Source organism: Leptodactylus fuscus, chromosome 9 (assembly GCF_031893055.1).
Source record: "Leptodactylus fuscus isolate aLepFus1 chromosome 9, aLepFus1.hap2, whole genome shotgun sequence".
Lineage (NCBI taxonomy): Eukaryota > Metazoa > Chordata > Amphibia > Anura > Leptodactylidae > Leptodactylus > Leptodactylus fuscus.
The window spans coordinates 17,413,980-17,438,147 of record NC_134273.1 but is presented as its reverse complement, the minus strand read 5'-3'; the positions used below and the strand labels follow the sequence as shown (position 1 = coordinate 17,438,147).

Here is a 24,168-nt window from a genome sequence, read left to right as displayed (position 1 = left end):
ACAGAGATAAATTGTAGTACCGGATACAACACTTGGAAAGATCCTTTTTAGGTCAACGTTGCAAAAACGTAGCAAAAAAACACTGCGTTTTACCTCGCTCACGTTTTTGTAAATTGCATCATGTCAATTATATCTATGGAAATGCTGGCATTTTCCACATAGGTATAACAGAGGCAGCAAGTCCGCAGATGAAAAGTCTGTGGACTTTCGGTGAAAAACGATGCAGGAAAAAGAACGTGATGCGTTTCCACAGTGTTTTTTTTTGGTTGCGGCTTGCTACGTTGAATTTTTATTCTGATTTTAGGGAGCCTAAGACCGTGAGGATTGGACTTCAAAATGAAGCGGGCCACAGGGGTGAATCAGTATGGCAACCTCTTTACAGATTGTCCCCCGCACAGCTGCGACTGCTATACAGATCCATCCCTTTAAATAAAGGGGTGACTCTGTAACCATCGCCATCAGAGGAATTATCACTAAGGCCTGGTTCACATGTGCATTCGGTATTCCGCTCAGGGAATCCGCTTGGGAACCCCCCGTATGGAATACCGAACGCATTAAAAAGCGGTGAGCAATGAAAGTACACGAACCCCATAGACTATATAGGGGTCCATGTGTTTTCCGCGTGGCGTCCGCACGAATCATGCGGTGAGAAAAGTACTACGAGAAATACTTGTCTCTCCACATGATTCGTGCGGACACAGCACGGAAAACACACGGCCCCCATTATATTCTATGAGGTCCGTGTGCTTTCATTGCTCACCGCTTTTTAAAGCATTTGGTATTTCGTTTGGGGGGAATACCGAATACCGATGTGAACTAGGCCTTAGGCCTGCCTCCTACGGCCACGGTCGAACCATGAGATATGGCCTGGATGTTGGCCGTATTTCCTGCACCACCCGTGTAAAGCTGTTCTAAAATTGGGAATGCAGAACATATAAGGTGAAGACAATACTAAAATTTCCAGTTTTATAAAGTTTTCTTGTAATGAATATAGCAACACGAAAAATCTATGAACAGAACCTAAACTAGTACTGGGGGAAGCAGTTGCCCATAGCAACCAATCAGGTTGAAGCTTTCATTCAAAAAAAGGCCTCTGGAAAATGAAAGCTGGAAGCGGATTGGCTGCCATCATTCCAATGGTTTAATAACTTCCATTTATTCCCATTATTCCGGTTCCTAATTCCCCTCACGTTGCAGACTATACCGGCATGAACTAAATACTAGTTATTCGCGATAATTGGCCTTATTATTAACTGGTCTCTACAATAATCTGACAGGGAAGTCTGAGCGACTATGGTGAAAGTGACACTAATCGGCCATCTTCTCCATATCCGCTACGCGGTGCTCCGTAGACGGTTCCTTTTCATCCCAATTATCTTATTTACTCATTCCGGCCCTCCGGAGGACAGATCCCTGCGACTAGACCGCTCAAATTAATTGAATAACAGTTTAATTGTATCTGAGTTGCGGGGTGCGCAGTGTGACGGGTCTGAAAGCTGCGGAGGACGTGACACGGCGAGGACGCGCTCAGCGCAGATAATACGCTCCGACACAGTGTCTATCAATTCATGCACAAAGACAGCACCTTCATCCTTTTCAGAGGATTATTCATCTCTCGCTGGAGGGAGGCAGCTCTGCCGGCAAGGAATGTCTGGAAGGCAGTACTAAGAAGACCCTCGTATTTTTCTAACAGCAGTTTATCCTCAGGTGGGTAGATACGCCTGAGAGAAGAGAAGAAAAAAAAAACCACACATTATATTTCGGTGGTGCTGAGAGAAAAAAAAAAAAATCAGAGCTTTATTAAAATAAATATGTATACCGCTGAAGTAAAAAAACAAAACAGGCAGCCAATCTGCTATGTAAAGCGGCGCCGGCGAACCGCCAGGGAGACACGGAAGCTTTAGATCTTATTTACCGGAGTCTATCAAAAAAGTTTTCACTGACTCTACAGAATGCGTGATGCTGTGAAAAGTGTGCAAATGCAGGAGAGACACATAAAGCGCAAATAAGAATGAGGTTTTAATATGACAGAGCACCGGGAGGAGCGCCATGCTTTACTTTAGGTTCATCGTTCGGGACGGATGATCGCTCGCTGGTTTTACGGCTTTTCTGTTTATGTCTTGTTTTTTAAGGCGGCGATTGTTGCAAAACAAATCAAGTTGCAATCTGCAAATCCTGTGGTTGGAGAATGTGATGAGATGGCGAAATGTTGGAGGGATGGAAAGACAAAGAAAGATGGGTGGATAGAGAGAGAGAGAGAGAGAGAGAGAGAGAGAGAGATAGATAGATAGAGAGAGAGAGAGAGAGAGAGAGAGAGAGAGATAGATAGATAGATAGATAGATAGATAGATAGATAGATAGATAGATAGATAGATAGATAGGAGATAGATAGATAGATAGATAGATAGATAGATAGATAGATAGATAGATAGGAGATAGATAGATAGATAGGAGATAGATAGATAGATAGATAGATAGATAGATAGATAGATAGTGCAAAATAATGGGAACGGTACATAGACAAATATAGAGATATTAAATAGCTAGATCAGAGATAGATCTATAGATACGAGATAAATAAATAGATAGATAGGAGATAGATAGATAGATAGATAGATAGATAGATAGATAGATAGATAAGAGATAGATAGATAGATAGATAGATAGGAGATAGATAGATAGATAGATAGATGAGAGATAGATAGATAGATAGATAGATAGATAGATAGATAGATAGGAGATAGATAGATAGATAGATAGATAGGAGATAGATAGATAGATAGATAGATAGATAGATAGATAGGAGATAGATAGATAGATAGATAGGAGATAGATAGATAGATAGATAGATAGGAGATAGATAGATAGATAGATAGATAGATAGATAGATAGATAGATAGATGAGAGATAGATAGATAGATAGATAGATAGATAGATAGGAGATAGATAGATAGATAGATAGATAGATAGATAGATAGATAGATAGATAGGAGATAGATAGATAGATAGATAGATAGATGAGAGATAGATAGATAGATAGATAGATAGATAGATAGATAGATAGGAGATAGATAGATAGATAGATAGATAGATAGATAGATAGGAGATAGATAGATAGATAGATAGATAGATAGATAGATAGATAGATAGATAGATGTAGATAGAGATACTGACATAGTTATGTTGATGGATAGATATGAGATATATCTATGAGGCATACCCCCATACACATTGGATTCAGTAGGATCAGCAGACATGTGATATGTATGGCCCGCACTAGCCTGTGATTTAGATGAGACTCCCATCACCGCCTCTCTGGGTCTTGCATTTCTTGACTTACTTCTCACAGTAAAGCATAGGGGTAGATTTACAAATTTCTTAATATCAGTTCCATTAATGAGTATGGGATTATAATACAGGTCACTGCTCCATACAAGATCAGCAACCTCTACACCCCCTATACCCTAAATTACTGCAGAAAGAATCATCTCACAGGCGATCTCCCACTAATGTTCTCTTACAAAAAAAATCTATTTCCACAAGAAGAACAATCACCAACTCTTCCACAGCCCTAAGAAACAAATGTGCCCGATTCTTTTTCTATAAGTAGGTAAATTTACCATGAAAAAAAATCTATTAATTTATTTTTAAAGGGGGAAAAAAAATACAAAAAAAATCACAAAAAGTCTTCCTCCATCATGGTAAGTCGGTTGGGATAATGATAGAAATGTTATCAAAATAAAGTTTTAATGAGAAAGTCGCCAACGTGGCTCCGTGGCGCCGTAATATATTGCCCCGATAACTTTCAATCAGAAAAAAGTTGAGGAACATTAACAAGAAATTAAAAGGAAATTGCCATTCATTTACATTCAAGGTGGGGGCATTGGCACAAAACTAATTTCAATCAGACAGACAAGTGCGGGAAGTACAGAGGCAAGATGGCTGCATCGGCGCTATTAGAGAACGGTGCATGTAAGTCTAATGACGTAAAAGTACATAGCCCCCGGCAGTCTATTAACCGTCCCTTACTACAGAGATGGGAAGTTATTTGCTTCTAGGTGGCTAATTGGAAAATGTTTCGGCTCAAAATCCCAATCATGTTTTATCTAGTGTTACGCCGCGCACTAGCTGGCCTGCCTTGTCAAGGATGGGATCCGAAGGTTCCATTTCTGCCGCAACGTTGAGTTACTAGTTTAACCCTTCAAAAACAGTTTTTGCAACTTTTACAAAAAAAAAAAAAATATATAAATTTTTTTGAGTTTTTGAGTTAATCAAAAGTCACTTCTATCGCTTCTTACTCCTTGTGACGATGAGTTATGAGTAGTGCGGATCAACCTGTCTTTACCGAGACCTAAAACCAGGACTCTACGAAACTAAAGCAAGTTGATCGCAAATTTTCCCACCGCTTGCGCCGTAAATGATCAGTTGTAATCTGCAGGGAAATCAGGCAGCCATTGTTTTATAATTGTGCTGCAGCACTCCCACAGGAGAAGTAAAGAATTACATGGTTCCCATTAAACGCAATCACCTGTATATATGCTAAATGGATCTGCTGGGTCCTCCAGAGAAAGACGCCTATCTTATGGCCCTCTGTTGCCGCTGATGGAGGTCTCAATGGAGGGAACTTCATTTATTTGGAATGCCCCACTAAGTTACTTATAAAAGGTTTTTCTAAACTTAACTACCCATATAAGTCAGTAAAATTATTTTTGCACATTTCTATACTTTACCTCTTACAATAATACAGGATACGGTACCTCTGCTAGGCACCCCACCAATAATGAGAATGGGGGTCTTGTGTCCTCCATGTTGCTGCTCACATTCTATAGGACTGACATAGATAGTTAAAGGGGTATTCCCATGACGCTTGTTCGCTAACCTGCAGTCTGTTGTGCTGTCTTCACTTCCTGCTTTTCTCAGCACATTGGTGGGCTGGGTTTCACTTGCACGGGACTGGTTGTAAATGAATTACCACAGCGTGAAGCTGATGTAGCAGAACTGGATTTAAGTCAATTTGCATTACATACAGAGGTAACTGTATGACTCCCTATCTCAGCCCTTATCAGCCAAATTCAATTAAATCGACTGATAAGAGCTCAGAAATCCAGGAGCTCTCACCTGCCCTATCTAAGAAGGTACTTAGACACAAACAGCTCAGAGCTGCTCCCAGCCCCTTCCTCTCCCCCTGAGAGCAGGCAGCTACATCACTTGAGAAATGAGCAGATAATCCCAAGGGCCATAGAAACGGAGTGTAAACAATGAAGTGAATAAATTAAGACAGCGGCCAAACAAAGCAGTTTTGATAAAGCAATGCATTTAGGAAAAGTCTTAAAGCCACATAAACTAGCAGTATAGATAGGATACTTGTGATGGGACAACCACTTTAAGTATAACCCAGGGCAACACGGTGGCTCAGTGGTTAGCACTGCAGCCTTGCAGCACTGGAATCCTGGGTTCGAATCCCGCCAGGAACAACATCTGGAAGGAGTGTGTATGTTCTCCCTGTGTTTGCATAGATTTCCTCCCATTCTACAAAGACATACCTATATGGGGCTCACAATCTGCAAAAAAAAAAAAAGTTTATCAGTCCCACAGACTTTTAATAGACTGGCGACTCACAATCCTGATCCTGTTTATTTCAGAAGGGGACAAAGGACCCCTTTGCTCATGAATGGTGTGAGTTCCCAGCAATAATACACTAATCCTGCGGATATGTTGAACAGCGCTTTTGTAGCATAAATGTGGCGTTTTACATATGGATGGGATTCTGGCTAATCCTATCCACCCATTGCCGAAAAAAAAACTCCAGAGGAAATGCTGCAATTTCAAAAATTCTGTATAGGTATAACAGAGGCAAAAAGTCTGCAGAGGAAAATTCTGTGTACTTTCTGGGAAAAGTGGAAATGCGTGGGTCTTAGCCTAAAAAGGTTTTCACACTAATGCATTGACCCTCTAATCCAGGGTAAGGGATACATGTCTGACCTCTGGGACCTCCACCAAGCACGAAAAAAGTTCTCCTAAGTGCTCATGTGAATGGAGCAGGGGTGAGCATGCTTAAAAGGAACTTGTCACATTGAAAATGCAAGAATATGTCCCCCTGAATCCTGGGGTCCCATCTGTGGATGGGGAATAAGTCTAAATGTATATAATAGGTTACCCCCTTATCTTCATAGCTATGCAAGGAATAAGGGAATATATTCTCTTAATCGCTGTGGGCCCCACTTTTGGATAGGGATAAGTATATATAATTGGATACCTCCTTACCTTTATACAGTCCTATGAAAAAGTTTGGGCACCCCTATTAATCTTAATCATTTTTAGTTCTAAATATTTTGGTGTTTATAACAGCCATTTCAGTTTGATATATCTAATAACTGATGGACACAGTAATATTTCAGGATTGAAATGAGGTTTATTGTACTAACAGAAAATGTGCAATATGCATTAAACCAAAATTTGACCGGTGCAAAAGTATGGGCACCTCAACAGAAAAGTGACATTAATATTTAGTAGATCCTCCTTTTGCAAAGATAACAGCCTCTAGTCGCTTCCTGTAGCTTTTAATCAGTTCCTGGATCTTGGATAAAGGTATTTTGGACAAACAATTCAAGTTCAGTTAAGTTAGATGGTCGCCGAGCATGGACAGCCCGCTTCAAATCATCCCACAGATGTTCAATGATATTCAGGTCTGGGGACTGGGATGGCCATTCCAGAACATTGTAATTGTTCCTCTGCATGAATGCCTGAGGATTTGGAGCGGTGTTTTGGATCATTGTCTTGCTGAAATATCCATCCCCGGCGTAACTTCAACTTCGTCACTGATTCTTGAACATTATTCTCAAGAATCTGCTGATACTGAGTGGAATCCATGCGACTCTCAACTTTAACAAGATTCCCGATGCCGGCATTGGCCACACAGCCCCAAAGCATGATGGAACCTCCACCAAATTTTACAGTGGGTAGCATGTGTTTTTCTTGGAATGCTGTTTCTTTTTGGACGCCATGCATAACGCCTTTTTTTATAACCAGACAACTCAATTTTTGTTTCCAAAATGAAGCTGCCTTGTCCAAATGTGCTTTTTCATACCTCAGGCAACTCTATTTGTGGCGTACGTGCAGAAACGGCTTCTTTCTCATCACTCTCCCATACAGCTTCTATTTGTGCAAAGTGCGCTGTATAGTTGACCGATGCACAGTGACACCATCTGCAGCAAGATGATGCTGCAGCTCTTTGGAGGTGGTCTGTGGATTGTCCTTGACTGTTCTCACCATTCTTCTTCTCTGCCTTTCTGATATTTTTCTTGGCCTGCCACTTCTGGGCTTAACAAGAACTGTCCCTGTGGTCTTCCATTTCCTTACTATGTTCCTCACAGTGGAAACTGACAGGTTAAATCTCTGAGACAACTTTTTGTATCCTTCCCCTGAACAACTATGTTGAACAATCTTTGTTTTCAGATCATTTGAGAGTTGTTTTGAGTAGCCCATGATGCCACTCTTCAGAGGAGATTCAAATAGGAGATCAACTTGCAATTGGCCACCTTAAATACCTTTTCTTATGATTGGATACATCTGGCTATGAAGTTCAAAGCTCACTGAGGTTACAAAACCAATTTTGTGCTTCAGTAAGTCAGTAAAAAGTAGTTAGGGGAATTCAAATCAATAAAATGATAAGGGTGCCCATACTTTTGCACCGGTCAAATTTTGGTTTAATGCATATTGCACATTTTCTGTTAGTACAATAAACCTCATTTCAATCCTGAAATATTACTGTGTCCATCAGTTATTAGATATATCAAACTGAAATGGCTGTTGCAAACACCAAAATATTTAGAACAAAAAATGATTAAGATTAATAGGGGTGCCCAAACTTTTTCATAGGACTGTAACTATTCAGGGTACAGGGAATACGTTCTCTAAATCGGTGGGGATCCCACCTTTGGATATAAGTGTATATAATAGGATACCTTCTTAACTATATAACTATGGGGGGAATAAGGGAATATATTCTCTTAATTGCTGTGGGCCCCATTTTTGGATAGGGGTAAGTGTATATAATAGGATACCTCCTTACCTTTATAACTATTCAGGGTACAAGGGAATACGTTCTCTTGATTTTTTGGGATCCCACTTTTGGATAGCGGTAAATGTATATAATGCAACACCCCCTTATCTTTATAGCTATGCAGGGAATATGTGCTCTTAGCTGCTGGGGGCCCCACTTTTGGATGGGGGTAAGTGTATATAATAGGATACCTTCTTGTCTTTATAACTATGCCGGGATTAAAGGAATACATTCCCTTGATCGCTGGGGGGGGTCCCACCTGTGTATAGGGGTAGATGTATATAATAGGATACCACCCCTCCCCCCTTTATAACTATGCAGGGAATAAGGAAATACGTTCTCTTGATTTTTTGGGGGTCCAACTTTTGGATAGACATAAGTGTATGTAATAGGATACCCCCATTTTTTAGCTATGCAGAGAATATGTTCTCTTGATCACTGGGGGTCCCAGTTTTGGTTTGAGGTAAGTGTATATAACAGGACCCCCCCTTATAGGTATGAAGGGAATAAGAGAATACGTTCTCTTGCTCACTGGGAGTCCCGGTTTTGGACAGGGGGTAATTGTATATAATAGGACACCCCCTTATCTTTATACTTATGCAGGGGATACGGAGCTTTGTTACAAGTAAACCAGAACTCCATCTCTGAGACTTGTATTATGAGACCGGTCGGCACAGAATCTCCTCGGCCCATAAACGTTTGCTAAATGTTTTCTTTCCTTCCAGCCCGACACGTCGCTCTTCCATCTCTCCTCCGCTTCTGCGTGAATGAAGTGAAGACGGTGATGGTAAGACGCTACCACGGCGCACAGCTGACACACAAACAACCACTTGAGACGATGAGCTCACATGTGGGATTTTATGCCAAGAAAGCGTGAGAGCAGAATGTGTTCTCCAACCGTGCCACGAGGGAAGGAAATTTCTTAATTATATTTAGTGCAAAATAAATATAAATATGTCGGGTTCGCTGAGGTCTGGCTGTGACAGACATCCTATTTCCAGACCGTCCGGCCAGGCGTGAACCCCAACAACTCGACTAATCACTTACTTCTCCATATAGGACACACTTGGATTCAATTACTGCTCCCAGATCCTGGGCTTCAGCCAAGCAGAGGTTCAGACAGTCTCGCACCCAGCTCCGAGCCAAGGTTTCTCTGCTCAAAACCTAATGATCTTTATACTTCACTGCTGGTATTTATTTAATGGTATTTATTATGTATTCCAAAGCTTTTCTCCCATCGCGGGTTTAACCCCTGCCGCCTGGATCACGCTTGGTGGATACCGCTACTATATAAACATGTCAGCACCTGAAATCTACGCAGACAAATGTCATCTTGCATCGCATCAAGCTAATGGAGAAGGCTCGTTACGGCGTTCCTTCATTACGTGTCGAATGACGAGCCCAAATAAAAAGGATGCCTAAAGGGTTATGTGTAGGCTTGTCATAATATGGAAACTGGGACACTCGCTTGGCATGGGTCTTGATCAATTTATACTTGAGGCTTCAGGCTGGATCGAGGTGCCAAATGCAGTCAGTCATAGGAATCTATTCCCACCAGCCCTGACACTATGGACGGATCGTAAGCTCTGGGAAAATATGCATCTTGCTTTAATAAAAATCAAGAGTCAATAAAATCAGGCCGCCCTGGGAAAAGGAATGGATGGGAAACTTAGTCATGTGGAACCGTGGTCTTCAAGAATGAGCCCACCTAAAATGGAATAGTCAACGTTTCCCTGGGGCTGTAGGCCGTGTCCTGAAAACCCCTTGCTATAGGTCTTGTGGCCTATGGATTCGCCAGCACCAACTTTATATAGGACAGAATGTGAAGTAAAACTGGATGTAGTATGAGATCACTGCGACCGTGATGGCCTACCAATAAGAATGGCATGGCTAACTTCTTCCAAACACAGCACCACACCTGTCTGCAGGTTGTATGCGGTACTGCAATTCAGCTCCATTCACCTAAACGGGGCAGGTGTGTTGTTTTCGGAATAAAGTAGCCATGTTTTTCTAATCCAGGACAGCCTCTTAAATTCTGACCGAAATTTGAGGGGTGGTAGATCATCTGATACTACCTCTATACTGTATGCCTGGTTTACAAAATCAATTTTTGGGTTTAGACCTCCATCAATAAACCAGGCCATAGAGTGACTGCAAACATCTCACTTCCTTGCATTCATCATCATCACGCAATGCTTTGTATTCCCAGTGGTGGCGCTGTTGGGAAATCAAACACTTTCTGGTAGGCTCTCTTGCAGATTACAATTGATCGCTGAGGATAGGAACAAACATCAGAATAATTTCGGGGGACCCTTTGTAAGGAACTTCCACAATAGACAACCTTTCAACCTAAATCTGGCCATAGTCAAAAAAAAATGTTCTCTCAACCCAAGCAACAGGGCAATTGTGTTTTGCATGTTTTTTCTTTTTGACCCAATCCATTGATCCGTTTTTAAGGGGCGCAACACAGATGCCAACGGATTGAGTTCTGTTGGATCCGTGAAACCAGACAAAGCCATAAAATGGTCCTTCCAGGTCCAACCATTAACTTTATAATTATGGTCACTTTTGGTGCGGGCTAAATCGTGCATCATGTACCTGTAGTTCCCCATGTGTCTGTTCTCGTATTCCTCCTTAGAGATTTGCTTTCGGACCTGAGCAAGTCGTTCTTTCTGTAAAGACATAAAATTTAGAAACCAAAATTGACCCCAAAAGAAGAATGGACTTTAAAGGGGTTAGAAAAGAGTAAGTAGTACTAAGTCAAGTGCTGGGTAATGTGATATAGAACATTCATAGATAAATCTGTTCCTGCTTTATAGATCCTCATGTGCAGGGTATACTGGGATGAGTCCATCTAAAAATGAAGACTAGAGAGATAGCGGTGTAAACTCATATGGCAGATATGGCAGCCATGACAGGGATACAATACCTGGACCCCATACCAAGGCCAGGCTAAGTACAGGGTGACACAGTAGGCAGCTCCTGGTTGCTGTCAGTTCCAGGTAGTGTAACTTAACTTTCTAACTTTGGAGACGTGACATCACATCCAGGATCCGCTTCCAAGAGTCCTGTGACGTCACACGCATGCGCTGTACGTTCTCATTGTAGTTGACAAAGTTTGCCAAAGCCGGAGCCCAGCCAGAGGATTGTGCTTGGAGGGCCTCCATAGTCTGTGCATGGGCTTTAGGGGTGTGTAGTGAACGCGTCACCGAAGCCCATAGTGAAAATTACTACACGCCCCTAGAGCTCAATACCGCCAACTGGCAAATGTATAAAAGTTCTTTTTTTTTACCATAACGGAGCTGCGGACAAAGAAATGAAAAACCGTTTGGAAACGGCATGTAAGTCACTGTATATACTTTATGCGGCAACTTTATGCTCCCTTTAAGTAGTTAGGCTGAGTTCACACGGGGTATTTTGGTCAGGATTTTGAGGCCGTATCTGACTCAAAATCCTGACCAAAAAAATGGTTCCCATTGAAATCAATGGGAGCTGTTCAGTTCTTTCTTCCAGGAGCGGTTTGTTCTGGTTCCCGGAAAAAACAACAGACATGTTCATTCTTCAGGCGGAGTGTGAAGACACTCCCTCCTCCTGACTAGGCCCATTCATTTGGGCCTAATCCGGAGCGGTGTACGCGATTGGATGCTGATGCGCCGCACCAGTATCCAGTCGCAGCTACCCGTATTTTGAGATGGCCTGGACCAAAAAACCCTGCGTAAACCCAGCCTTAGCCGTTCCTGCCGGGCCCGGTCTATATCCATGGTATGTATTTGGCCATAAGAATTGCTAGCTCCTTACCAGCTCTTCCTTCCTCCTCTCCAGCGTGTGGCGCTGTTTCTCCCAGTCGGACGATCCCGGTGACAACCTCTTCATGGATCCCTGACCGTACAGCCTCTTCTGGGCCTCTGCTTTCTGTTTGGCCAAGTTTTTCTTTTTATCGCTCGCTCTGCAAAAAAAAAAAAGGCAACGGAAAGACAAATGATATCTGTGTAATGAAATATTAAAGCAGCAGCTCATCTAACTTTATTACTAAAGAGAGCCTGCTGAGAAAAAGTCTCCGGCGTGTTTATTTTCAAGGATAAAACAATTAGCATCTTTCTGTAACAGGTTTACAAATTACCTGAAAAACAACAAACAGATGAGGCTTTTCGTACCGCGACCAGCCGAGGCGAATACTAAATAATACACCACAACAAAGGCCTAATGAACCGCCACTACCCCGCGTGCCAATTACCAAGACGGATTTCACAAACCGATTGCTGCGGAAACACTGATTTAGGGGGACACGGAAAAGAAACTAATTAAACTCTTCAATTTCCGAGGAAAGAGCCGAGAAACGAATTAAGACGTCGCCGTATCTACGGTGTCTAGGCGGGTATACGGATGTAGCAGGGTTAACCCGAATTTCTGCAATTGGTTAATCTGCTGCAGCGGGATAGCTTATCACAAACCAATAAAAAGTCATTGGAAAAACGTTTTTCGATGACTTTTCATTGGATTTTGTTGTCTCCTGTGATAAGATATCGCGCTGCAGCAGGATAACCAATTGAAGGAGTTCAGGCTAACTCTGCTACATCTGTATATTATGTGTGTGTATAAGTGGTGATGCTGAATCTTTGTCTCCCCCCTGACAATCCTTTCCACGTGATTAGAGTATCCTGATCAGGACACACTAGTAGTCAGAGCCGCAAAAAAAATAGTAGGGGGAAGTTATTAAAGGAAATGTCCAGCCCTAAATTGATTTTTCAATATGGGATCTATGGGGTTCTGACAACCCGATCCCACACTGGAAATTGCTAGCGGACAAGGACTGTGTGCAGCAGTACTCCTAGTGCTGCAATTCCTAGGAACCACCACTATACAGAGGGTGGGGCTACTGCGACGCTCCTATAGGTTTCATGTACCATGTGCTTCCCGTCCACTGACAGCTTCCAGGCTGCAGGAACGGCTGATCTGTGCAGGGTCCAGGTTTCAGACACGGACATATCACTTACTATCCTGTAGATAAGTCATCAGTATGAAGTATCTATTTGGGACTGGAAAACCCTTAAAGACCAAAAATAATACCTATTCATCAGGTGTCTGGTCTCGTGTTCCCTATTTGACTTTTGGACCCCCATCCTATTGGGACTTTTGGACCCCCATCTTCCTGATCACTGGGGTACTTGGCAATTGGGTTCACATCGTTTGGACACCTATCCCCTATCCTGTGAAAGGGAGCTGAGCTGCAATAGCCTGGCATGGCCATGCCCACCTACTTATAGCTGCATACAATGCAACAAGATCAGCTGATCGGCGGAAGTGCCAGATATCAGACCCCCATCAATCTGAAAATCTATCCTAAGGATAGGCCATCAATATCGGATCCTGGACAACCCTTAACATAGTCTAAGTGGCACCCCCAGCTGCTACTGTGCAAGCTAAGGTCAGGTTCACATCTGCACCAGGCTCTCCGTCATTCAGTGCCAGGTGAACAATGATAAAATTCTAGCTGCCTGCTGTCACCACAAGGGGGAGCTTAGTAGTTTACAGCATACTGCCTGTACAGTACATTGAACAGCATGCAGTGAGCTCTTAGGTTCCCTCTAGTGGTTACAGCAGGCAGTCAATATTGTAATTTTTAACTCCATGTATGGGATTTGGAGTTTTGTGTGTATTAAAAAAAAAAAAAAAGCACAGCTCCAAACACTATAAATCACTAAGAAATTATCGTTTACACAATTTTGCTGCTATTATTTGGATTCTAGGATGGACGTTCACAGACCATTTCTAGATGTATTTCCTGCATAGGCTGTAAATGACTTATTATGTGAATATGATCTTTTTTTTTTCAGGACCATTTTGATGATTTCCTAAACAAAACCTCTGAATTTCAGGCACATTGTTCAGGTTCAGGTCCTGCTTCTCGGCACAGCTGTCACGGTCACATAAGCCTCTCTAGGTAGCAATAAACAGAGAGCGAGAAAATGGCTTCCTGCGTGCTGCAATCTCCAGCGAGATCATGGGACGCAGAGATTACAGAGATGGCAGGATGGAGCGCATTACCTGATGTTCAGAAGTTTTAATGCGTTTAGCAAAACTCCTTTCTTGACATCGTAGTCAATCTTCTGGTCTGTTCCAAAGCTGGGCGCTCGGTTGATCTGGAAAATAAGCCAAGAGAAGAGATATTTTAAGAACAAGAATTGTGAAGGAGAACAGGAACTCCTAGCTGCTATATTTCCTTCACCTTCATATTATACTCTATTCACATCCAAAGCTGCATCCACAATTCCGAGGTCTGCTACTATCCCTAAGCTAATGTACTGCGCTCTGCAAACCTCTCTACACCCATGTATGATGTGAACACTACGTCTCCAACAATACAATACAGCAAACCATTGTCAGCGCAGACAGTGAACTAGCAGGGAATGCAGCTCTGGAGGTAGACGGAGTAGAACATATTGAAGCAAAAGTAACCGTAATAGATGTATGAAAGTAGAGCTTTAGAATGGCTAAGGACAGGGGATAAGTGTCCAAACGCCAAGTCCCAGAGTAAACAGGAGGATGGGCGGCCAAACGTCCCCCTAAGGCCTCCTTGTGCAGCCCCATAAAAGTGAATGGAGACTGACACAAAGAGGCGACGTCCCCCGGATCTCTGGGGAACTTAGGCCCTCAAGGATCAGACACTTACCCCCTGTCCTGTGGATAGGATCAAAGTATCCATTAAGGGGACAACTCCTTTAAAGAAGTCGTCTCCTTTGGATAATGTCAGTACAAATGTGTCCTTCCTTAATTTTTCAGAGATCACAAGCTTTTCAAAACAACATGATTTGCTGATATTGTGTCACAAAGTGTCGGTGGCCACCTAGTGGTAGTGTTTTCAACTGCACCGTGTTGAGGGTTTTACTAGCATGTTGCGATTTTGGATTGGTTACAGAAGAAATTGGAATTCTTAACCAAATGTAACATATGAATGCTTGGCCAAATCTGGTAGGCATGTGTACGGGGAAGTCAGGAGGAGGGGTTCTAAATGGAACGTGGTCAAGCAATGTGTGCACGGCTCTACTGATTTCAATAGGAGCGTCAGAGATAGCCAAGTGCCGTATTTCAGCCATCTATGTCACTCCTATTGAAATGACAGGAGTGGTGTGCACATTACCCAACCACCGCTCCATTCAGAACGGGGGACAGAACTCCCTTGCTCTCCCAATTGGTCCGTTCCCCTCCTATCCTATCAATGGGAAAACCCCTTTAACCGTACCTCCAGTTTATTGTACCCTGACAATAAGCTGATCACAGGTTGTCCTGCTACTGGAACCCTCAATTATTTCCTTTAACCTATGTAGAAAGCTACCAGCAAGTGCTCAGATCTTCTACAGCGCCACCACAGGGGAAATGAAGAATTACACTACATCCTTAGAAATCAATATGCTGCCCAAATCATGTATTTAGATGCAGAAAAAAAATTATTTGCAGCTTTTATAATAGACAAGGATCCAGAACAAGGAACTCTCATCTATTTACTAAGAATTCCCAGGGTCATTGAAGATGGCTTTTCTCACTGTGGGATCTTGGTGTCCGCATCGTTGCTTCCTCCTTGACCTCGCTCTTTTGGAAAATTTCTAAATTCGTCCTTTTGTCTCCTCTAACAGTTCATGTAGATAAGTAAGTCCCTGGCCTGATAAATACGTCCATATGAGCCTTCAATAATGAATGCTATACAGCCTATTTGTGCTTCCAGGGCTTTATAGCGGAGTATAATAAGGCATGTTTTATGTTCATTTGTACTGGCGAGCTTGCCAAAGTAAATATGTGTTTACAGACATGAGCCGCGATTCACGCTAATTTTAAGCGTCCCACTTTGGCCATTCCGAACGCTGGGAGGAAGGGGCCTCTATAGAGCTGTGGAATACGTTACCGCGTTTCAGAGACAAGTACAATACAAGCGCTGCTGGCATTACTAGGTAAATGTTCTGCTTTATTCCTGTTTAGAAATTTTTAGCAAGTAGATCCAGGATTGATCTCATGTTCCCTACACCCCCACCCAAAAATTTATTGTAGTCCAGACCATTGATGCATTGCACAGATAGCCTATTAATTTGACATAAGACCTATGCAATGCTTTATTTCACCTGCGGGGGCAGTGTAGGGAAACTGAACACTTTCTGGTGAAATCCTCACAGATTACACAATGATCAGCTTATTGTTGGTGAACCCTTCTCACAAAACAAACTGATCCAACTAGTTTGGTAAGTGCCTCTAATGCTAGATTCACACTAGCGTCCGGGGATTTCGACGATTTCCGGTGGAAACCAGCCAAACCCCGTTATAGTCTATGAGGTCTGTAGATAACATTTTTTCAGCGGATAGGGTTTCCCTTTTTCAGGTGCCCCAAGTGGACCCAAAGAATGGAAACCCAAGTGCTAGTGTGAACCTATCGTAAGACTGAATAGGTGGCACATAGTTACAAAAAGTTCCTCAAAATCGGACTTGACAACTCTCCTGGAACTGTCATGATGTAACCCATTTTTGGGAGCCTACTGAATGTGCCAGGAGAGTTGGTAAGTATGATTTAGAGGAACTTTTCAGCAGATCCTGGATAAGTGGGGAAGTATCCCAGGGCCATCCCCACTTATGGGGCCACATCTCAAAAAAGGGGTGTGGCCTGACATGATCCTGGCCAATGTCATGGTCTATGTCACAAAAAGGGGCGTGGCTAGAAAACTGTCATGCCTATGTTACAAAAAGGGGTGTGGCACACTCAAAAAGTTGCCTTGCAATAGAGGGTGTGGCCTAATCTATGTGCCCAAAAATTTTGGCAAGTACGCTCTAAACCCTGGACGCCAACCTGCGACTATCCACTTATTGAGAAACTACAACTCCCAACATGTTCTGATCCCCAATAGCCGTCAGGACTCGCTAGGATTTGTAGTTTCCCAACAATTGGAACGCCAAAGGCTGTCCAGAGGCGTCACCCAGGTAAGGCATTAGCGATGATGGGGGTCCGGATGGAGGACATGGATTTCCCATAGGAGATGCGCTCTCCTCCCTGGCATTGTTCTATAATGAGATGTTCCCTCGCTAATGAAGCCGGCTCACAAGTGCCATTCAATAACCCAATTTCTGTCCTTTTCTTAGGTTTTAATTAACATCACAAAGCGAGCTCGTACAACAGACACGGGTAACAGATTTAACTGTAAAACCAAACAACACCGCCTGAGCGAAAATCTATTTTTAATCATTATGTCAACATGCATAATTAAAAGTACTCATATAAGCTGATACAAATGTACCCAGCATGTGCCGTCTCTAATTATGGCATTTACATCTGCAAATGATTACAGTATTAGACTGGTAAAACTGGCAGCTAACAAGGGAAGGAACACATCCAAGAATGTAATGTTCTCCCCATAGTCTTCCTACAGGAGACGAGCCCATTAAGTGTTTGCATTAATGGATTAGAGGAGCAAAATCACCCAAATGAGGGAGGGATAGATCAACTTAATGGGTAACCTCTGTACATCTATATATCACCCGCGGTAATATCACACTCTCCGGGATAGCCACTGGTTGGTCTACTGTAGCTACAGTCTACCATTAACATCACGTACTGTATAGACCCAGTGGCCATACAGATGTGACACCAATACCGTACCGGGAATGTAAGGGGGTTTTCACATGAATATAGTCTTAGGAGAATTAGGAGACAAGTAAAATTAAACATTTTTGCAACTTTGAAGAGTTTTAGAGATTTTCTTAGTGGGGACATCTGGTGTATTGATCGGTTGAAAATGGATATGACCAAGAATGAAGGAAGTTTCTATGGTCTGGAACTTGTCAGAAACACAGCCATGATGTTCTTATTGTGGTCAGGTTATCTTCTCATACATGTAGTGTCCTCCTGATAACCAGCCATGATGTCCTTTTTGTGGTCAGGTTATCTTCTCATACATGTAGTGTCCTCCTGATAATCAGCCATGATGTCCTTATTGTGGTCAGGTTATCTTCTCATACATGTAGTGTCCCCTCCTGATAACCAGCCATGATGTCCTTATTGTGGTCGGGTTATCTTCTCATACATGTAGTGTCCCTGCCTGATAACCTGTCCACAGTAAGGACGTCATGGCTGGGTTTCTGAGAAATCCCAAATCATGTATCATTCTAGTTGCCATGCAGTTCTACAGTCATGGCCAAAAGTTTTGAGAATGATACAAATATAAATTTTTACAAAGTCTACTGCTTCAGTTTTTCTAATGGCAATTTGCATATACTCCAGAATGTTATAAAGAGTGATCAGCTTAACAGCAATTACTTGCAAAGTCAATATTTGCCTAGAAAATGAACTTTATCCCCCAAAACACATTTCAACATCATTGCAGCCCTGCCTTAAAAGGACCAGCTAACATCGAATTCAGTGATTGCTCCATTAACACAGGTGTGGGTGTTGATGAGGACAGGGCTGGAGATCAATCTGTCATGATTAAGTAAGAATGACACCACTGGACTCTTTAAAAGAAGGCTGGTGCTTGGCATCATTGTTTCTCTTCTGTTAACCATGGTTATCTCTAACGAAACACGTGCAGTCATCATTGCACTGCACAAAAATGGCCTAACAGGGAAGAGTATCGCAGCTAGAAAGATTGCACCTCAGTCAACAATCTATCGCATCATCAAGAACTTCAAGAAGAGAGGTTCCATTGTTGGCAAAAAGGCTCCAGGGCGCCCAAGAAAGACCAGCAAGCGCCAGGACCGTCTCTTAAAAGTGTTTCAGCTGCGGGATCGGGCTACCAGCAGTGCAGAGCTTGCTCAGGAATGGCAGCAGGCAGGTGTGAGTGCATCTGCACGCACCGTGAGGCGGAGACTCTTGGAGCAAGGCCTGGTCTCAAGGAGGGCAGCAAAGAAGCCACTTCTCTCCAGAAAAAACATCAGGGACAGACTGATATTCTGCAAAAGGTACAGGGAGTGGACTGCTGAGGACTGGGGGAAAGTCATTTTCTCTGATGAATCCCCTTTTCGATTGTTTGGGACATCTAGAAAACAGCTTATTGGCAGAAGACGAGGTGAGCGCTACCACCAGTCTTGTCTCATGTCAACTGTAAAGCATCCTGAAACCATTCATGTGTGGGGTTGCTTCTCAGCCAAGGGAATCGGCTCTCTCACAGTCTTGCCTAAAAACACAGCCATGAATAAAGAATGGTACCAGAATGTCCTCCAAGATCAACTTCTCCCAACCGTCCAAGAGCAGTTTGGCGATCAACAATGCCTTTTCCAGCATGATGGAGCACCTTGCCATAAAGCAAAGGTGAGAACTAAATGGCTCAGGGAACAAAACATAGAGATTTTGGGTCCATGGCCTGGAAACTCCCCAGATCTTAATCCCATTGAGAACTTGTAGTCAATCATCAAGAGACGGGTGGACAAACAAAAACCTACAAATTCTGACAAAATGCAAGCATTGATTGTGCAAGAATGGACTGCTATCAGTCAGGATTTGGTCCAGAAGTTGATTGAGAGCATGCCAGGGAGAATTGCAGAGGTCCTGAAGAAGAAGGGTCAACACTGCAAATATTGCAACGCTGCATTAACTCATTCTAACTGTCAATATAAGCTTTTGTTACTCATAATATGATTGCAATTCTATTTCTGCATGTGATAAAAACATCTGACAAACACACATAAAAACCAGAGGGAGCAGATCATGTGAAAATAGAAGATTTGTGTCATTCTCAAAACTTCTGGCCATGACTGTAGGGTTCTGGGTTCAAGGAAACATCTGCACGGAGTTTGTATGTTCTCCCCGAGTTCCGCCTACATGCCAAAAAAATACTGATATGTAAATTGGGGTGAGCACCTGTACGGCATCTACACTGAGTTCCTTGCATGAGAAAAAGCGCCTTACAAATGTCAGCATCCATTAGCAAGCGATCAAAACAAAGGATTGTCAACATGAAGGCTACATTCACATCTGTGTGGAGTCTCTGCTCAGACATCACCAGGCAATAAAGTTCTGTAAGCTTGTTTTAAAAAAAAAAAAAAAAAAGGTGGACTATTGTCACAGTCTGTTTTAACGGATCAGAAGAACGGACTTCCCATCACAGATGTAGTGTAATTGTAGAATAAGACTAGAAAAAACCTTTAAAACCCGGCAAAATTTTTTATTTTCTTACATTTGCAAACGTATAATACTTTTACCTGTCTACCAATTTACTATGGTTATGAAAATCACTTTAAGGGTCTGTTCACACTGAGTTTTTGGAGCGGATTTTGACACAGAATGCGCCTCATAATCCGCCTCCAAAAACAGCTCCCATTGACTTCAATGGGAGCCGCTCGCTTCTTTCTTCCGCTAGCTAGTAGCGGAAAAAAGAAGCGAGCTGTCCTATCTTGCCGCGGATTCCATGGCTGACTCGGCCACGGCGTCTGCGGTGCGAGGCTCCCTCCCGACTAGGTTCAATCTTGAAGCCTAAACCGGAAGATTGTTGATACAAATTGGGGTATACCAGCCGATTAGATGTTAACATAGCATGATATACAGCACACAGATCCCGCCCCAGAAAAATCCCAGTGTCACCGCCCACTTGGCTAGTATGCCCTAGTTTGCATCAACGTTAACACGGCTTATATCTTTGGAATAGCTGAACAGATTGGAATAAACAAAACACCAGAATGCACAGGGTGACAGCGCCGATCAGATAAGGTACGTCATTGGGCTTTTCAGACCTGGTGATAGCTCTTCTTTAAAACCTACTGCCAATTCACTTTAATTTTTCACTTCAGATTTATTGGGACAATTAAAAAAAAAAATTGTGACGTTGACTTTAATAATACCGCCACCCAAAGCGGGCACTATACGGCCATTCAATGTCCAAATAACACTGCCATGCATTACAATGTATAAATAATACGACCATACGGCATCCAAGTAGTAGTACAGTATAGTGCCCACATAACACTGTCATATATTGTCTAATTCAAACTGCCATACAGTGTACAAGTAATACCGCTACATAATACCTAAATAATGAAATAGCTATTAGATTCTTTAATGGTCTACGGCAGTGATGGTGAAACTTTTAAAGACCAAGTGCCCAAATTGCAACCCAAAACCCACTAAATTATTGCAAAGTGCCAACACAGCAATTTAACCTTAATATTGTGCGGATCCACAATTGTGGGCAGTTACGGACCTGCAAAATACGGTCGTATGAATGATTTTAATTATACAAACAACTTTGCACTGCATTTGATATAATTTAGAACAATTAATGTTCACTATTTACATCGCACAGATCTGTTTTAGTGGCCGTGCAATGTTATTATGACCTGTAATAATATCACGTCTGCTATAAAACACATACTGTGTGATATAAACAGTGAAAGGGCCCCGACACAGTCCAATCTGCTCCACAGTGGCCCCTACACAGTACAATATGCTCCACAATGGGACCAAACACAGTACAATATGCTCCACAGTGGCCCCCACACAGTCCAATCTGCTCCACAGTGGCCGCTGCACAGTACAATCTGCTCCACAGTGGCCCCTACACAGTCCAATCTGCTCCACATTGGCCCCTACACAGTACAATATGCTCCACAGTGGGACCAAACACAGTACAATATGCTCCACAGTGGCCCCTACACAGTACAATCTGCTCCACAGTGGCCGCTGCACAGTCCAATCTGCTCCACAGTGGCCCCCACACACTCCAATCTGGTCCACAGTGGCCGCTGTACAGTACAATCTGCTCCACAGTGGCCCCTACAGAGTCCAATCTGCTCCACATTGGCCCCTACACAGTACAATATGCTCCACATTGGGACCAAACACAGTACAATATGCTCCACAGTGGCCCCTACACAGTACAATCTGCTCCACAGTGGCCGCTGCACAGTCCAATCTGCTCCACAGTGGCCCCCACAGAGTCCAATCTGCTCCACAGTGGCCGCTGCACAGTACAATCTGCTCCACAGTGTCCCCTACACAGTACAATATGCTCCACAATGGACCAAACACAGTATAATCTGCTCCACAGTGGCCCCCACACAGTATAATCTGCTCCAAGGATGGATGCCCACAGAGAAGGCTCTGAGTGCCACCTCTGGCATCCGTGCCATAGGTTTGCCATCACGGGTCTACGGCAATGGGTTTAATGGTAACATCTATGATGGTCCGGGGTGGTGACACTTACACAGCTGGCCTTGCCATCATCAGAAGAAGCAGGAGACTGACAGTTGTCCTCCTTCCAGGAAAAGGCCAAGGGGAACATTACCCTAAAGAGTCCTTACTGCTAGGAACACAATTTATTATGAAATAATATAAATCAAATCAAACCAAACCAGCTTTCTTGGCACGTCCGAATAGATATTTGGCATTGCCAAAGCTAGTAAAGTGGGGGGGGGGGAGTTGGATTCGGGTGGGTGAGTGGTGGGTATGGGGGAGTGGGGTGTGTGGTTTGGGGTATAACAGTCCGTGGAGTCTCGTCTTCCTCTTAGTTGGTGACCGCTATATGGGGAGGTGGGGGTGGGGCGGGTGTATTGGGATAAATATATCATTTCCAGAGGACATCAATGACCATCTACAGTCTGTTGTTGGGGAAGTCAATGAACAAACGGCACCAACTAAGTCCAGAGCCATCTTTATATCATGGTCATGGGCCCCAAGTTCTGCTATAGATACAGCATATGATAGGGGATGGACTTACCTCCAGCAGCCAGGGTTTCAGCTTCCTGTCCAGAATAATGTCAAAGCCGAGCACTTCAAAGCAGACACTATTACTGCCAGGCTGCTGGCCGGGCCGGCACATCCGGTAAGCGTGGAGTACATGCGGCTCGGCGACTATTAGGGTCTTCACAACTAACTCCTAGTTAAAAAAAAAAATACATATCAAGACCATACATGTACATGCCATATAGACAGCCCTGCAACGCCTAGTGGGCCCCCCTGGAAAGAGGGGGCCCTTAGTGTGTATAAGATCATACAGACACTAGTGTATACAGTAGTAATACCGGAATACTAAACTATATTGGGCACCGATAGTACAATGGTAGTGTCCTAGGGCTGTTGCTGGGTCTTGTAGTCTTGGAACGACAGAACGTAACTGAACTCGGGGATAAGGTAATTGGATACAGAAAGTAAATGAAACCAAGATGTGGAAAGTCTAATGATAGGAGAATACCCAAAGGGTAACAACACAAGGACATAGAAAGAATGAATAGACTGAAAAATGATATCCAAAAATCAACCCGACGCAGGAACAGGAATAATAACGGAATAATAATAACAATAATAATAGTAATTACAGCCATAATAATATTAATGATAACAATAACAATACTAACAATGTCTATCGATAGGAGGAGAGAATATGCAGAGGATAATAACACCGGGAAACTTTGAGGACATCGTATTTGAAAGATAACCACAAAAATAATAATGTATCCAGAGGATTAACTAGAGGAATATTAGAAAAGAAGAATGTAACAGGGTATCGGGGGAATGAGGACATCGGGATGGAGATAAAAGTAACAGAATATCCAGAGAACAATAACAAGAGGATACAGAAGTGATAGGTAACAGTAAAGCGACGTGTACACCTTCAATGCTGTAGACAGGGGAGTGTAACACCTATGGTTTGTATCCGTGGTGTCTTCCTCATCCTCAGTGGTTGCAGATGCCACTATCTCCCATCCTCCTCCACTACCATGCTCTGTTTCCGGCATCAGTCCAGTGTAGACAATAGCTATCCTGCCCCCGGCCAATCATGGCCAGACCCAGTCTATATATTTTAGATGCACATAGCAGTGGCCCTTAGAGCTTCATATTTTGCTGACCTGATCTGTGCATTGACCTTCTGCATTGTTTTCTGAATTCTGCCCTAATGTTCTGTCTAACCTCAGCTATTTTCTGACCTTTACATCTGAGCCATTGGTTGTGACCACCTATCTGTTCCTGACCTCCTATCTGTTCCTGACTTCCTATCTGTTCCTGACCTCCTATCTGTTCCTGACCACCTATCTGTTCCTGACCACCTATCTGTTCCTGACCTCTATCTGTTCCTGACCTTCTATCTGTTCCTGACCTCCTATCTGTTCCTGACCTCCTATCTGTTCCTGACCTCTATCTGTTC

At 43.0% G+C, this 24,168-nt stretch overlaps 1 protein-coding gene across 1 annotated transcript in view; it reads right to left on the bottom strand.

Moving 5' to 3' along the window:
* The window catches only part of TTLL7 (tubulin tyrosine ligase like 7), a 131,878-nt gene that overhangs the window by 54,710 nt on the left and 53,000 nt on the right, over window positions 1-24,168 (bottom strand). Inside the window, exons 9-13 of the mRNA XM_075287036.1 lie at window positions 22,744-22,902; window positions 14,108-14,202; window positions 11,861-12,008; window positions 10,661-10,734; window positions 1,586-1,721 (exon numbers count right to left, since the gene is read on the bottom strand). Coding sequence (XP_075143137.1) covers window positions 1,586-1,721; window positions 10,661-10,734; window positions 11,861-12,008; window positions 14,108-14,202; window positions 22,744-22,902 — 612 coding nt within the window. The remainder of the gene's footprint in view (window positions 1-1,585; window positions 1,722-10,660; window positions 10,735-11,860; window positions 12,009-14,107; window positions 14,203-22,743; window positions 22,903-24,168) is intronic.